Here is a 13,458-nt window from a genome sequence, read left to right as displayed (position 1 = left end):
GTCACCTATTTTGTCGTTTAGGAAAACATTTTTATTTCCATATTACCCGCTATATATAATGCTGTTGCTGTACTGTGGTATCGGATCCCGCTCCATGGCATTATAGTTTAATTAGCTTTGTTATTTAATAAATTTAACAAGATCCGCCATCCGCGGTTAGTTTTTTGAATTTCATGTGCCAGAATTTAATGTACCTTATGACTCGCACATTCGTGATAACGTTCCGAGTCAAAGAGTATATACATATATATGCACGGAACCTCTGTTTGTGCTTGAAAAGTTTTAACCTTTACAAACATAGTTTTTTCTAGAGGTGCTTTTTTCATTATCTTTATCTCACATGATTATCAACATAGTTTTTTTCTAGAGGTGCTTTTTTCATTATCTTTATCTCACATGATTATCTGCCCCCAATGGGATATCTAGTTCCGAGGTTGAGTCATACTCCTTCCGTTGGATCGGAAAGCCTAGACCGAGGATGAGTCCATGCGATCAGGATCTTTTCTCATGCTTGAAATATTGTAGATTAAAATTCCGTTGCGGGGGTTACATTCTAAGTTCTCTGTGACATTATAAGCTCTTTATATTTTTACGGTCTCGTTAGAGATGAAGGGAAGAATGCATGAGGAAGCCAACTGCGTATTATAAGTTCAAAGTTTATAAAAATATTTTTCAGACCCCTTCATGAGTAGGATACATGCATGGACTGAAAAATGCCGCTCAAAATAATATATATGCATGGAAGGTCAGCGGTCATTAATCTATGGAAATGCACGACAGCTTTTCAGCAAATATGCGTTTGCTTAGGTTGGTGGGCGTTCGGCTGAGCTTGTTTATCTCTGTCGTTTAGACTGGTGCTTGTTTCGATCTCGACGGTGCCAATAACAATACATATCTTTCCTCATTATGGCCGATAGAGTGTTCCTGCCTGCTGCCCCGACTTCGTTTACATATTGTTACATCATGCATGCATGTGCTCTGGAGAGTTCACAAGTCTTTGAGGTTGTACGTACTATATAAGTACTCGAGTGGATATATATATATATAGCTTATGATATTGCTTCTGTAACATTGATGCCTCTTAGCAACTCCTCTATTTTAGTTGCGTTGCATATATATAAGGAAGCATGATGTTTATGTCGTACTTTTAGATTCCTCACCTGGGACCTGCTGAGTACATGCAGGAGGTCTGGATTGTCCAGAAACCGGAGGAGTACCGTACGTGAACCGTTGCTTAATTATGGTGGGGTTTCATCTGGAGCGGTGCTGCGTCAGGGAACAGTCGGCAGTCGGTGTTTATGTAAGGCTTCTAGTAGGTTTAGATTATTTAGATTGCCTTGTCTTGCATATATATATGTTCTGATCCTGCTCGTTGGTTTCGTAGGATCATTCGAGCTTTTTTCGGTTGAGAGATCCAGAAGATAGTTAAGCCTCTATGATCTGCATCTCCCCCTCCCTCTCTTTCTGCAAATGAATAGCTATCCCTAATACATCGATCGAACGTCCAAATTTCCACCGGCATGTCGGACCTTTTTTACTCCGCTCGGGTGTTTGCCCATGCTTATTATTTGGTGTTACTTGGTCAGCCAGTTTCCAAGTTAAATATCTTGCCTTGTGACTAGGTTCACAGGCCTTCTAGTTCCTCCGAGCATACTTCATATAGTCCTTTCCCTTTATTTAACATTAAGATGCTGCTTTTGCTAGTGATGCCTTGCTCTCTCTGTTCATTGGCGCCTCGATATGCCGAGCTATTCTGTGCTGGTTTTCGGTAATCTTGAATCAGGCTTCTGGATGATAAGTAACTTTTATTTTGATAGGTGTCGGCGTCATGGAGCTCTCATGGCTATTGTAGGAATGTAGCCGAACCTTTTGAAAAGATTCAGGTGCACAGGTTTGGTGGATTTTTAAAGGGCCATCGGTTTGCCCGCATCTGAGTCTTTTTTTTATTTTTTTGATGGGCTCGTAAAGCAGCCACCCAGCTTTTATTGAAAAGCAACAGTAATCACAACAGCTAATAGAGATTAGATTAGAGCGAGGCAGCGTAACAGAAACAAAAGCAGTTGTGAAAAGAGAAAAGCAAAGAAAAATCCAAAGAATCAAATGATGCAACTTCAGCTCCACAAAGAACTAGCTTGCCATTCCTTATTGATAGGTAACGACAACGTAAAAATCTATTTAACATAATAGGTAATTTTTTTATTGCATGCTAGATTTTTGTGTGCCTATTAAGCAACCTTGCATTGCAGAGGTTGGACCAAAAGGAGAATAGCAATAAACTTTCTGCAGTGACCAAGCTCCGAAAAAATTGCTTATCTATGAAAATTCTGATATTTCTTATTTTCCAGCACGACCGGCACTAATGAGCATCTGGGTCTTAAATGCTGCAATCTAGATATAGAAAGGCAGTTGAGCTATGACTTAAGACCGCCGTTGCATCCAAAGATGCAGTCAAAGGTGATTGCATCTAGGATGCGAGTTCATCTGCAGCATTTGTTTCTGTACTGCTGGAAAAACAAAAAAAATATCCAATACCTTGAAATCAATTTATTCCTTGAAGTATCCACTAGCAAGAAGATTAATTAAGAAATATTGACAAATTCTTTTACCATGCAGTGTCTGAAGAAATAAAGAAAATCGATCCTGCATCTGAAAAAAAATCAATCTGCCAGCTTAGAATGTATCATGGCTTCTCTTGGCACCCCTCGAAGTGGGTCGCCGCCACTGTTGCAAGCACCTATTAATGGTGAAATTTTAATAGTTCGCATGCAGATCTGGAAATAAAATGAGGCATCTGAAGCTGATGCTGGAGCACAAGCGTGGCCCAGCATATTTTAATTTGTCGATAGGGGACCGAATACGGAATAATACAGACTACTCAAGGCGCATTAACAAGCATAGGGATAATCAAACACAAGAATCATCGGATTAATCGATAATAAGGCATAAAAAGACCAAATGCTTCTTTTGAGTTGTGCCAGCATTTCCTTTGAGAAATACAGTGCAGATACCACCACTCTGAACCCCAGACCTCTCCCAAGTGGAGAGAGATGCCAATTGCCAACCAAGCCAAGGCTAGTTCGTGTCAACCTAGCATTTCACTGGACACCACAGACGCTCCTGCCAACAACCATACATGACAATGTGATATACAGGTACAGATTATCAAATGACACCATTAGTAAACCAGCATCTAGCAAAATCTTTATTTGCTTGTTTCATCACCCCATGTAGGAGCTCAAGTCACCACCTTGCAGACTTGCAGATTCAAATACCAAAAGGAGAACCATCTAAGAAGGCAAATGAAAGCATCTAAGAAGACTTAATAGAGCTCTTATTGTTGCTTGACTTGATGGGGAGCAAATGCATAATCTACAATGACTCTACAATGCCATGTTTGAGCGCTTTTAAACATGTATCTGACGATATCATGCAAGCCCAATAAATATATACAAATATTTGATGAGACCAGACAGCTCTCTTCAATCTTCCATAACTGAAGGATGCCAAATATTACATGCTCTACAAGGACTGACAAGAGCCCCATGTAACCTCTAGAATACAACAGTCATCTGAACATTTACATAACTGAAAACTGGCAGACCACTCTATACAACCCCTTGGATAAAACATATGGGCATCTGTTGTGTTATTCACCTTCTCCGCCTTTTGGATTCAACCTGCAAACATAATAGGTTCACTTTTCCCATTGTTTGAACAGAAAACAGTAATTGATCAGAGAAGTCATGGAAGGGCATAACTGAGAAATACAAGGATTGAAGAAATCCCCTCGCTATGGTAAATCTACAGAACATAAAGATGCACAGTGCTTGCTAGGTAGAAATCGTATGGTTAACAAAGCCATGCAGAGAAAACAATCAACCAATACTGCTAGCTTATCACAGAAGATTTTTTTTTTTACTTTTGAAAATGTCAAAATAATATGCTGCCTCAAGAATTTCCATATAATCATATGGAACCTTACTTCTGGAATTTCCTGAATTATTCAAGCAAGTTGAGTGACACAACACCAAAAAAAAAAAAAGAGGACTGGTTAAAGCGAGAAAATCAGATTACCTGAAAAGAGTGAAAAGCGAAAGCATCAATGTACACACACATACTTTTGAAATGGAAAACTTTAAGATTCTTGAGTAATCAACAATGGCAAAGCATGGTTCTAGCTTCAAGAGGGATATGAACAATGAGAATTTGCTCTGTGGAAGTTTATGTTAAAAATAGAAAAGGTTGCATTCTGAAAGATGCCTGTACATTACACAAAGGATGCAACCATTCAACATGCAGATGGATGTGAATGAATGGGCTTCTTAAGAGAACAAGGTACAGATTTAGATAAGGTGACATGATAACAGATAATAAGGTTTCTTAAATAAATGTAGGCAATTTGATATTAAAATACCATCCATAAACCATATGTAACCAATGTGAATGACCCCTGGAAAAACATAAAAGATGCAATAGTCACGGTTCCTTTCCCAACGTTAAAGAGCCTCATTTTCAAATTAGAGGAGGGCCATTTCGAAAAATTACAAGAAACAAGAAAAGCAAACAGCTTCAGTAACTCCCGACATTATTGCATCAGTCAACCCTAATACAGTTCTCACCACCATTGTGTTGAATTGTCACCCCAACTGGATACCACACAGCATAATTTCCTAAAAGGGCACCTACACCTAGTAAAAGCACAATTCTCACCAGAATCAGGTCAAATTTGGGGGCAACATTTATAGAGGAGGGCATAGCCAACTACTGCTCATTCCTCATCACAGTGGCATTAAGATGTGCTGCAATGCTCTCTAAGAAGTCCGGTGGCTTAAATAACAACTCAAGCAGCCCAAGAGGCAGTTGCCCTCAGCGGGGCTGCCAACATTTTTATACTTTTAAATCATGTCTGACAGTATATCTATGGACAAGATTGATTTACGAATTAGTATTAGATGTTTCCAAGCTCATACTATCCATTGACTTATTACGTCATAATATGTTCCCCCTGACTACATCCTGTTGAAATTCCTCATTTTTTTTGAATTTTCTTTTTGGGCCACCTTGACTCTGGTGTCAGACTAGGTATCTGCCCAGTGCCTAGGCACAGGTGCCCCCCTGGCTGCCCATCTACCACCTGAAATCTTTTAAAACAGTGCAGGAGGCATGTCAATTCCTACCTATTTCTCAACAAAATTGGAGTAAATCAGAGCCTGTTGCTTGTCGGGGAGACCCCAGCAAGGGTACAAACTTAGCAAGAAGCTGTCTTGTTATTTAAACTTCTTTCCTACAGACAGACAGTTTCAACCTTCCACCTTGTCCATTCAAGCCTGGGACCGATGTTAGCACTGAATGTGAAGTTATTGAGACTAGAGAACTGCATAATGGAACTCTCTAATTGGTTCGTTGTGTCAAGTCTAAGAACATCTTATTCATGGGGTTTATAAATGTTATAACATGATACTCTATATCTTGGTTGGAAGTTGTTGGTACATGCTCTGCTGCATGCATAATTGGCTTCCATATTACCTCAATATTGGCCACCAAACATAAGTCATTTGATACTTCCATTTTATAAATACTACCTTCTATTATGTAATTATAGCGTATCTTTTTAATTAATATTGCCTTCTAGAGGAATATAATTATCAGCAAATCAGCAAGCTATGTATTGTAATACCTTTGATTCCAATTGTCTCGAAGCACTATGAGAATCTTCTGTCTTCTTTTCATTTTGAGAGGAGCAACTTTGACAGAAGAAGTGCTCAAGCTTCTTAGCTTCCTCAACAGTCATATCTATACAAGCAGGATGGTACCTGAAGCAAAAGAATTCAGCAAGTTTTTGAAGCTTTGACTTTTAATACATTACCAATCAACAAAGCATCTATTTTTATAACAGTAACAACTAAAAAGAAAAACGAAACGAAAAGAAAAAGGTCACAGTGCATATAAATCATAGGACACATAAAAGAAATACATTATCATAAGGAATGCATGGATCAAATGCAAAAGAATTTCTGCTCATTCTATTAAAGAAAAAATATAACAAATATCTCTAGATAACAAAAGAAATCCATGCAAAGAGATTTTTTTTCAGAGCAGGGTACTTTCATCATGAAACAAATCAGGTACTCAAATCGGTAGCATTAAACTAAAAACTTCGATTTTAATTTTCAAGGTCTAGAAAAGGTTCACCGTCTCAATACCAGACTCCGTACCTGTACCATCCTATTATGGCGTCGTACAGCATGGTACGAGATGGTAAGGCATACTGAATGTCAGTACGGTACAATACTACATACTAATTTGGTACCAGTATGGTATGGTACCAACCAATATGATAAACCTTGGTCTAGATCATTTCCAATATTCGGCTGCATTTTGGATATGATAGAAAAAAGTTAGCACGTGATTCAAACGAATTTATGTACATATGAACATATTTAACTAACAAAATGAGTATGTACATATGTCCGAGGGTGTATCTGCATATATTGAAGCATCTATATACGGGACCTGTTTCAGTTGATGAATGACATTTTTATCTGCAGACCTGTACAAGCATGCTTGTTGCAATGTAAAGACATCAGCATAAATAACTGAACAAGTTGATGATCAACTGTTAATACATTGTGCAAAAAATTTAAAGTATGTACATCACCCTAGAGATGTGTATCATGTGATAATGTAATATATGAAGTGTACGGTTAATCACACGTACATAGTCATACATGTGCATGTGAATGCATGTGTGAGTAAGGCTATCGCCCAGAATAATAAATTCATTACATTATCGCAATTTTTCAACACTTGCTTGTTGAGTTTCACAGTACTAGAACACAGATTTTTCTGAAGAACTTGCACTTCATGACAAGTCTGTTAACCTATAAGCAAGATTGGCTCATTCTACATCCTCACAATTGAACGAGAAACTTCAGGTGTCCTTGCCAGGCTCATGCAGTCACCAACAGTCAATTACAATTCACCATCAGTTCATGAAATGTTTTTGTACTCAAGAAAACCATACAGGCTGGTTCAAACCATACCAAGAGCCTTAGGTGTAGGGTCGGACCAAAAGTAGGCACTTTCCATTAGCTTCTGCTTCTAAAACCAAATTTCCAGAGCAAATAGCACTAGATGAGCTTAAATGGAAGGAAGCACATGAAGAGGAATTAGACATGGTTTATAAAGTGATATTAGAGTTCTGTTAACACTTCCACAAGGGAGCTCTCTCACACAATTATGCTACCATAAAGCTCGTTTATAAAGTGATATTAGAGTCCTATTAACACTTCCATGAAACTGCCCGTACTACTATCGGAACTGCTTTAGCATCGCCCAGTCAATTTCATCAATAGAAAAGACAAAGGGTGTCACGCAAGCAATACAACCTCAGTTCACGTAGCCCCTTCAAGTGCTATAGCTCTAATTTAGGCCACTCTGCCTTTATGAAGTGAAGATTTGATTTACAACAATTCTTTTGAAAAAGTGAAACTTTCACAATGCAATCCCAACTAAGTGGTCCACTTCCCACTCAATGAGAAATTTGGCAATAATAATGACCTATGTGGAAGCAAGTTCATTGTAACTAGTTTCTGGACCATTGGACCATGATGTGTTTAAAAATATACTTTAATAATTCTCTTGTTTTACCAAATATTGACTAGATCCAGCATCATTCTTCAGCTCCAAAAGCTGAGTCTTGAAGTAATTGGATGAACAATCAAAGGCTCACAAACAGTTAAGACATCATTTCCTGTGGGAAATGGACAAGCACCATAACCAACTTTTGAAGCCAAAAGTAATGGAAATGCACAAACTGTACAAAGATTAGGAGCCTTTGTTTTTCTGGATGCAACTTCTTCAATGGGACTGAAGCTGATAACTCATTCTCTTTATCTGGGAATAACACAAGAATTGACCAGAAATGTTAGCAGATCCAACTGCATAGAAAACAAATAAAGCACTGTAGGAAACAATGGATACCTCAATATCAAGGAGGCACTACAGGCCTAAAGGGTGGTGTCACGGCCAGTCATAAGGTGAATTCAAATCATAAGGTAAATTTGAATTATTGGTTGTCAGAGCATGTTGCCAAGGAAGATTTGGGTAAGAGTGGTCCAAGGTAACAATGTTCACAAATTTCATATCCTACCACCTCTTATCATACATATCATATGGCAGTACAATAATAATGATGTACATATGTGAAATTTCTAGATAAAATATAGCGATTGATATGCGTCCATGTTAATATGGTTGATTGGGTCAGCCGAGCTGACCAGAGTTGAATTTACAAACTATGGATCAATTAAGGTTGAATTCTTTAACCCCCCCCCCTCCTCTCCCACCCCCCACCCCCAAAATAATAATAATAAAAAATAAATAAATAAAGGTGGAACTCAAGCTCAACTAGATTTATTGGGTTGGGATTGAGTTCGATCCTTTGAAGCCTAAATCCTGATCTTTGGCTAAACACAAAAGAGCTCAGCCCTACACAATGGCATCCTTTAATATGGCTTGGCAGCTTAAGCACACAGATTGATAGATAAAGTTCTAAACTCCAATTAGCTATGCTCATATGTGGCTTTAACATCTTTATAACCCAAGCATTTTCTAAGGCTTTCATCGACGTCAAAACATGAGTGTGATATCACCTACTCTATATTACAAGATTTCCCTTCTGTTACTCTCCATGTTGTTGCAAAATGCATCTATTCACCTTTTATATCATCCTAAATATTAAAATCAGCAAAGCCTCCAATTCTTCAATAATGACAATTCAACAGCATTTACCTCGACCTAATAGCATGCTTTTATAATAGCAATTCAAAAAAAAAAAGCCTTTAAATTATCATTTCTTCCACACATTGGGCATGTTGCAACATCAAATAGATAGATGATAATGTTGTTATTTCATGCATTAAGGGTTCAACAACAATACTAAAGAATCTGTAAGTTGTTTACACAGGTGACATCTCTATCAAACCCAACAAGAACTTATAGTCCAGAATCAGAAGATCAAAAGAAACACTACAAAGATGGTTAATATTAACATTAAAGAGGCCTACCAGTCAGAGCAGCCCTCACACTGGATCATAAGGTCATCAGGGTTGTAAGGCATTTCACACTTGCAAAACCTGCCCCATAATAATAATTGATAAATAAATAACTAGGAAAGAAACAAAAATTACAATACCTCATCAAACAACTTAGACAACAACAAAGGGAATATATTTTTGGCATGATCCGAAAAGGGAGAGGCAGAGACAGAAACAGGCAGATAGACTGACCCAGAGAGAGAGAGAGAGAGAGAGATTACAAGATTCAAGTTAAGGAGGGAAAATTGAAATGTTCTGGGTGAAGGGTGCAGGTTATTTAATGACAACCAAGACCACTTCTTGGACCTCAACTCATCCATTCATTATAACTTCTAATTACTCTAAGTTCCTTTCAACACACAAATGTTGATGTTGGAAGAAGATCTAATTACATAATTTGTGAGAAGGATTTATCCTGACAACTAAAATGGTTTTCCTAGAAATTCCCTCCGCTTGAAAATGGAAGTGGGAAACCAAGTCTTTCATGTATAGGCAAACATGCCGCCATTATATTTAATTAACATTTTCAAGCAGGTTACTTTCTACCAGACCACCATCCTCCACTGCCAGCTGTAGAATTCGAATATTTTCTATGAGTTCATTAATACCGAGCGAGACTTTATAGCATCCAGTTGATTGCAGTATTCAAACAAATGCACAAAAATAGTCATCAAAACCACGACTCTATCCAAGAAAAAAATATATTTGACACCAAGAACAAATCCTTTGACCCAACAAGTGATAACAGGTCACAAAGGAACATCGAGTCAGTGTACCAACTTGAAGAACTATTCTAGATGCTCAAAAGTTGAGTCTTTAGGGCACGGAGAGATAATAATTCCAAATTCAAACAAGACTACTAGCTGACGCCAAACAAAATCCAACACGAAACCATTAAGACATCAACTTTAAACCAATCCCATGTTATCTAGTCTATAATCTGAAGTACAAATACCAAACAGATAGGGAACTAAAATTAAAAGAGAGAGAGAGAGGGAATGGGAGGTAGGGATTCATACACGGCGATTCTGTCGGGAATGAAACTACCAGTCGCCGACTTATACTCGAACCGGCAAAAGTAATCTTCGTTGCCGACAGCGTCGAGCTTGGTGTAGTTCTTGAAGCTGTGAACGAAACACTTGCCCTCGATGGTGTCGGCACTCTGGACGTCATAGTGGTCGGAGAGGAAAACCTCCTTGGCCCCGTGGAACTGGCGCCGCCCCCCGATCGACTCCTCCGGCCGGTAGTACCACCGCACCCTCACCTTCACGTTGGAGCCCCGCGACCCCGCCTCGATGCTCTCCACCCTCGCCACGTACGGCGGCTTCGACGAATCCGGCTGCCGCATCAGCACGCAGTCCCCGGCTGCCAAATCACAACATGAAAAATTCACAATTCCGAGCCCTACCAAAAACACGATCAAAGCTTCAAAATTTAGGTTTTTTCTACAAGGATTGCGGAGAGAGAGAGGATTACGCTTGATGGTTTTGTTGGATCCTTTGATCGTATAGGAGTCTAGGATTCGCTTCGCCGGCCGAGGCTTCGCCATGGGTAAGAGGCGAGTAGGAGGAGACGAAGAAGGGAATGGGAGAGGGAAAGCGAGAAGAGGGAGAGAAATATATATATATATATATATTAATCTTTTTGTTTCGCCGAAAAATTAAGAAGGTAGGGCGAGTCTCTGACAAACACAATTTACTTACGTGTGCATAAAAGTTTCTATGAGGGAGATTTATCCGCCGTCCACGATTGGTCGTCACTCTTGGTGTCGCCGGTCCTTTGGACTGACGGAGTGTACGGTAGGACGGGATGGGGTAACGAGCTAAAGACGGAGCCCGTACAGTGATATATATATGCGGGAGATCGGAAGCCGGGTTGGTCCGCATGTCCTCTTCGAGAAACATTTCCCGCATGCGAAGCACGTGGGATGGAACCGGGGACTCGGCGCCGGTGTGGCGGCGATCCCTCAACGGTAGCGTTTCCGGATATTAATGCTCCGGGGAAAACCCCGGTGACGTCGAAACGGCGTTTCTTGTGCGGCCGTGGTGTTCTCTTTCCTTTCCGATGTATCGGCAAATTAGATGCGGAGGCCTATTCCGAAAGCTATCGAGCATTCAAATGAATGATTGTTGTTTTGGTCGATTCTTGCTATAAACATCTCCATCGTTATAATCCATGCGAAGCTAGCAAACAACCCTCAGACTGCAAGGAACAAAAAGAGAGCTAACAGCCGATATTTTCTCGAACTACAGTTCAAGGATCATTTACTTAAATATAATTAATATAAATATGATAATCTTTGCCACGGCGGGAGGAGGGGGACATGGAGTTATATGAGGGGTATGGGGAGGAGGACCGGTGAGTGGAAGAGTTTTTCTAATTTCATTCCAGGATGCGTCGTCGTTGTCCATGGAGCGATGAGACCGTTTACACTCAATGGGATTTATCCATACCGAGCTCTTCGCCCCATGTAGATTGGATCTGGGGCTCACTTACCCGAACTTACAAAACGTCCCAGCGCCAAATGGATCCATTGTATGGGAGGACAAAATTGCCCGTCCACCTGCATCCTGGATGCACATCTGGAAATGCCATTCTGTTAACAACGACATTAGTGATGAACCTACTACTATATTACAGTATTACTTCAACTTTTTCTGCACCATATTGCGTATCCTGGAGAAGTCTATTGAGGCAGCCCCCGCCAGCCTGCTCCAGCCCGAAGTCTGTTGACCGCGCTCGAAGAGATTTAGGCCAGGTGGGCCTAAAAGATAGGCCCGTTTCGGGCTTGAACTGGGAACTTCAAGCACGGCCTAACTCGATTTTTCTTGTTTTGTGTTATTTTTTTTATTTCGTATATTTGTAGATATGCTGTAAATTGTTGGCAATATGTAGCTATTCATATTTAGCGTTTCTAAACTATTTGTAAGTATTTTAATATTTAGAAGATAAAAAACGGTTATGAAGCTTCAGGCCTGACCAAAGCTGGGAGCCCAAGCAGAGGCTGGCTGGGAAAAAGGTTTGGAAGGTAGGCATGAAGGCCAGGCTAAGCTCGAGCCTAAGTATATTGTCTTGACCTTTGGGCAAAGCTTAGTCCAGCCTGATCCATGAATAGGTCCAATCATGACAAAAAAGCTAGCCTCTGTTCCAAATCTTATTTCATGCTTAATTGTTCTCTCAATTGAGAAGGGGTTTTCCTCTCTTTATCTTTGCTCTCATCCATGATGCCAATGACATCTCCTCCTACCTTAGGCCAGGGTTTTGATTGCATGAGGTTAGGATACATGCACGGAAACAAACAAGGTTAATCAAAATCGGGCTTAGGAAGCAGTTAGGTAGGGACATGTTCAAGTAATCAAGAGATAGTTATGTCGTGCTCGACGCCATTAGGAGAAGCCCAACAGGATTGATAACGCATCGTTCCGGATAGCAGTAGATCCTGTCAATAGAGGGGGTCATGACATCTCATCTCTCTTTGCACCACACCCTCTTCTTCTCCACCTTCGCCTCCGATGGAGGATGTGCCACGGCCCTACGTATCGTAGCCTCCTCGTCATCATGGAAGTGGGCACGGACTCTTCCAAACTCGTTCCTACCTGCAACTTCCCATGCGACCGCCTGCCTCCCCGCCCATAACTGCCTCAAGGAGCTGCTCCTTGGCCACGGTTGCCTCGCCGACTAATCCCTCCTCCATCCACTGCCACCTCCTGTGTCCTGTAGATGCAAGGCTCCTTTGATTCTCTTGGTCCTCCAAACAGCCCAGAGATCTCGGATATCTCTAGTCCATTCTTTTATCCTGAGTTGCAGTTTCAAGGAGAGGCCATAAGCTTTTGGCAAAGTGAAAAGGAGAAACATCCTTCTCGCTTGAATACTTAACTTGGTGCTCATCCTCCCAAAAGACTAGCAGATCGTTCCTTGCCCGTGCTCTTAAATCCAGCATTGGCTTCAACATCGCTGTCTGCAATGCATGTGCATGAAATATTCTAAAAAATATCCCCTAAAAAATATAATAATTTTGGATCTTGCTGAATAATAAATTTTCCGGTTTAGAAAATCGGGAGTATTTGTTCTTTTCCTCACTCCATTAAATTCAGATGTATGGTTGGATCATATTACGATGGAAAAAAAATTTTAAAAAATAAAGATCAATGTATTCCTCGCCCCAAGTTTGTAGGGTGCCGCTGTAATTTTACTTTATGCAAATCACAATTCACAGTTAACTCGGTGGGATCAAAACAAGGGGATGATGCAGTACGCTCCACGCTCCCCTCCCCGGCTAACATATATAAAATAAAGAGGGAAAGGAAAAAAGAAAAACAAGAGAGAGATTAGTGGCATTTTACGTGATTTAGCATAAGAT

General features: G+C 40.1%; 1 protein-coding gene across 2 annotated transcripts; it reads right to left on the bottom strand.

The window, feature by feature from the left end:
- Window positions 1-3,300: 3,300 nt before the first annotated feature.
- Window positions 3,301-10,717, bottom strand: LOC103712018 (chromatin remodeling protein EBS-like). Of its 2 annotated transcripts, XM_008798384.4 has the most exons (5): window positions 10,575-10,717; window positions 10,118-10,463; window positions 9,069-9,137; window positions 5,678-5,813; window positions 3,301-3,677 (listed from the first exon to the last, which is right to left on the bottom strand). In XM_008798384.4, exons 1-5 carry the CDS (start codon window positions 10,645-10,647, stop codon window positions 3,651-3,653), a joined length of 651 nt encoding a protein of 216 aa, XP_008796606.1. In that variant the 5' UTR covers window positions 10,648-10,717; the 3' UTR covers window positions 3,301-3,650. The 2 variants fall into 2 exon arrangements, with proteins under 2 accessions (XP_008796606.1, XP_008796607.1); XM_008798385.4 differs by lacking the exon at window positions 9,069-9,137 and having other exon boundaries at window positions 10,575-10,715.
- Window positions 10,718-13,458: the final 2,741 nt, after the last annotated feature.

This window comes from Phoenix dactylifera, unplaced genomic scaffold (assembly GCF_009389715.1).
Source record: "Phoenix dactylifera cultivar Barhee BC4 unplaced genomic scaffold, palm_55x_up_171113_PBpolish2nd_filt_p 000204F, whole genome shotgun sequence".
NCBI lineage: Eukaryota > Viridiplantae > Streptophyta > Magnoliopsida > Arecales > Arecaceae > Phoenix > Phoenix dactylifera.
Note: the sequence above shows the minus strand (reverse complement) of the source record. Positions and strands in the feature narration are given on the sequence as shown.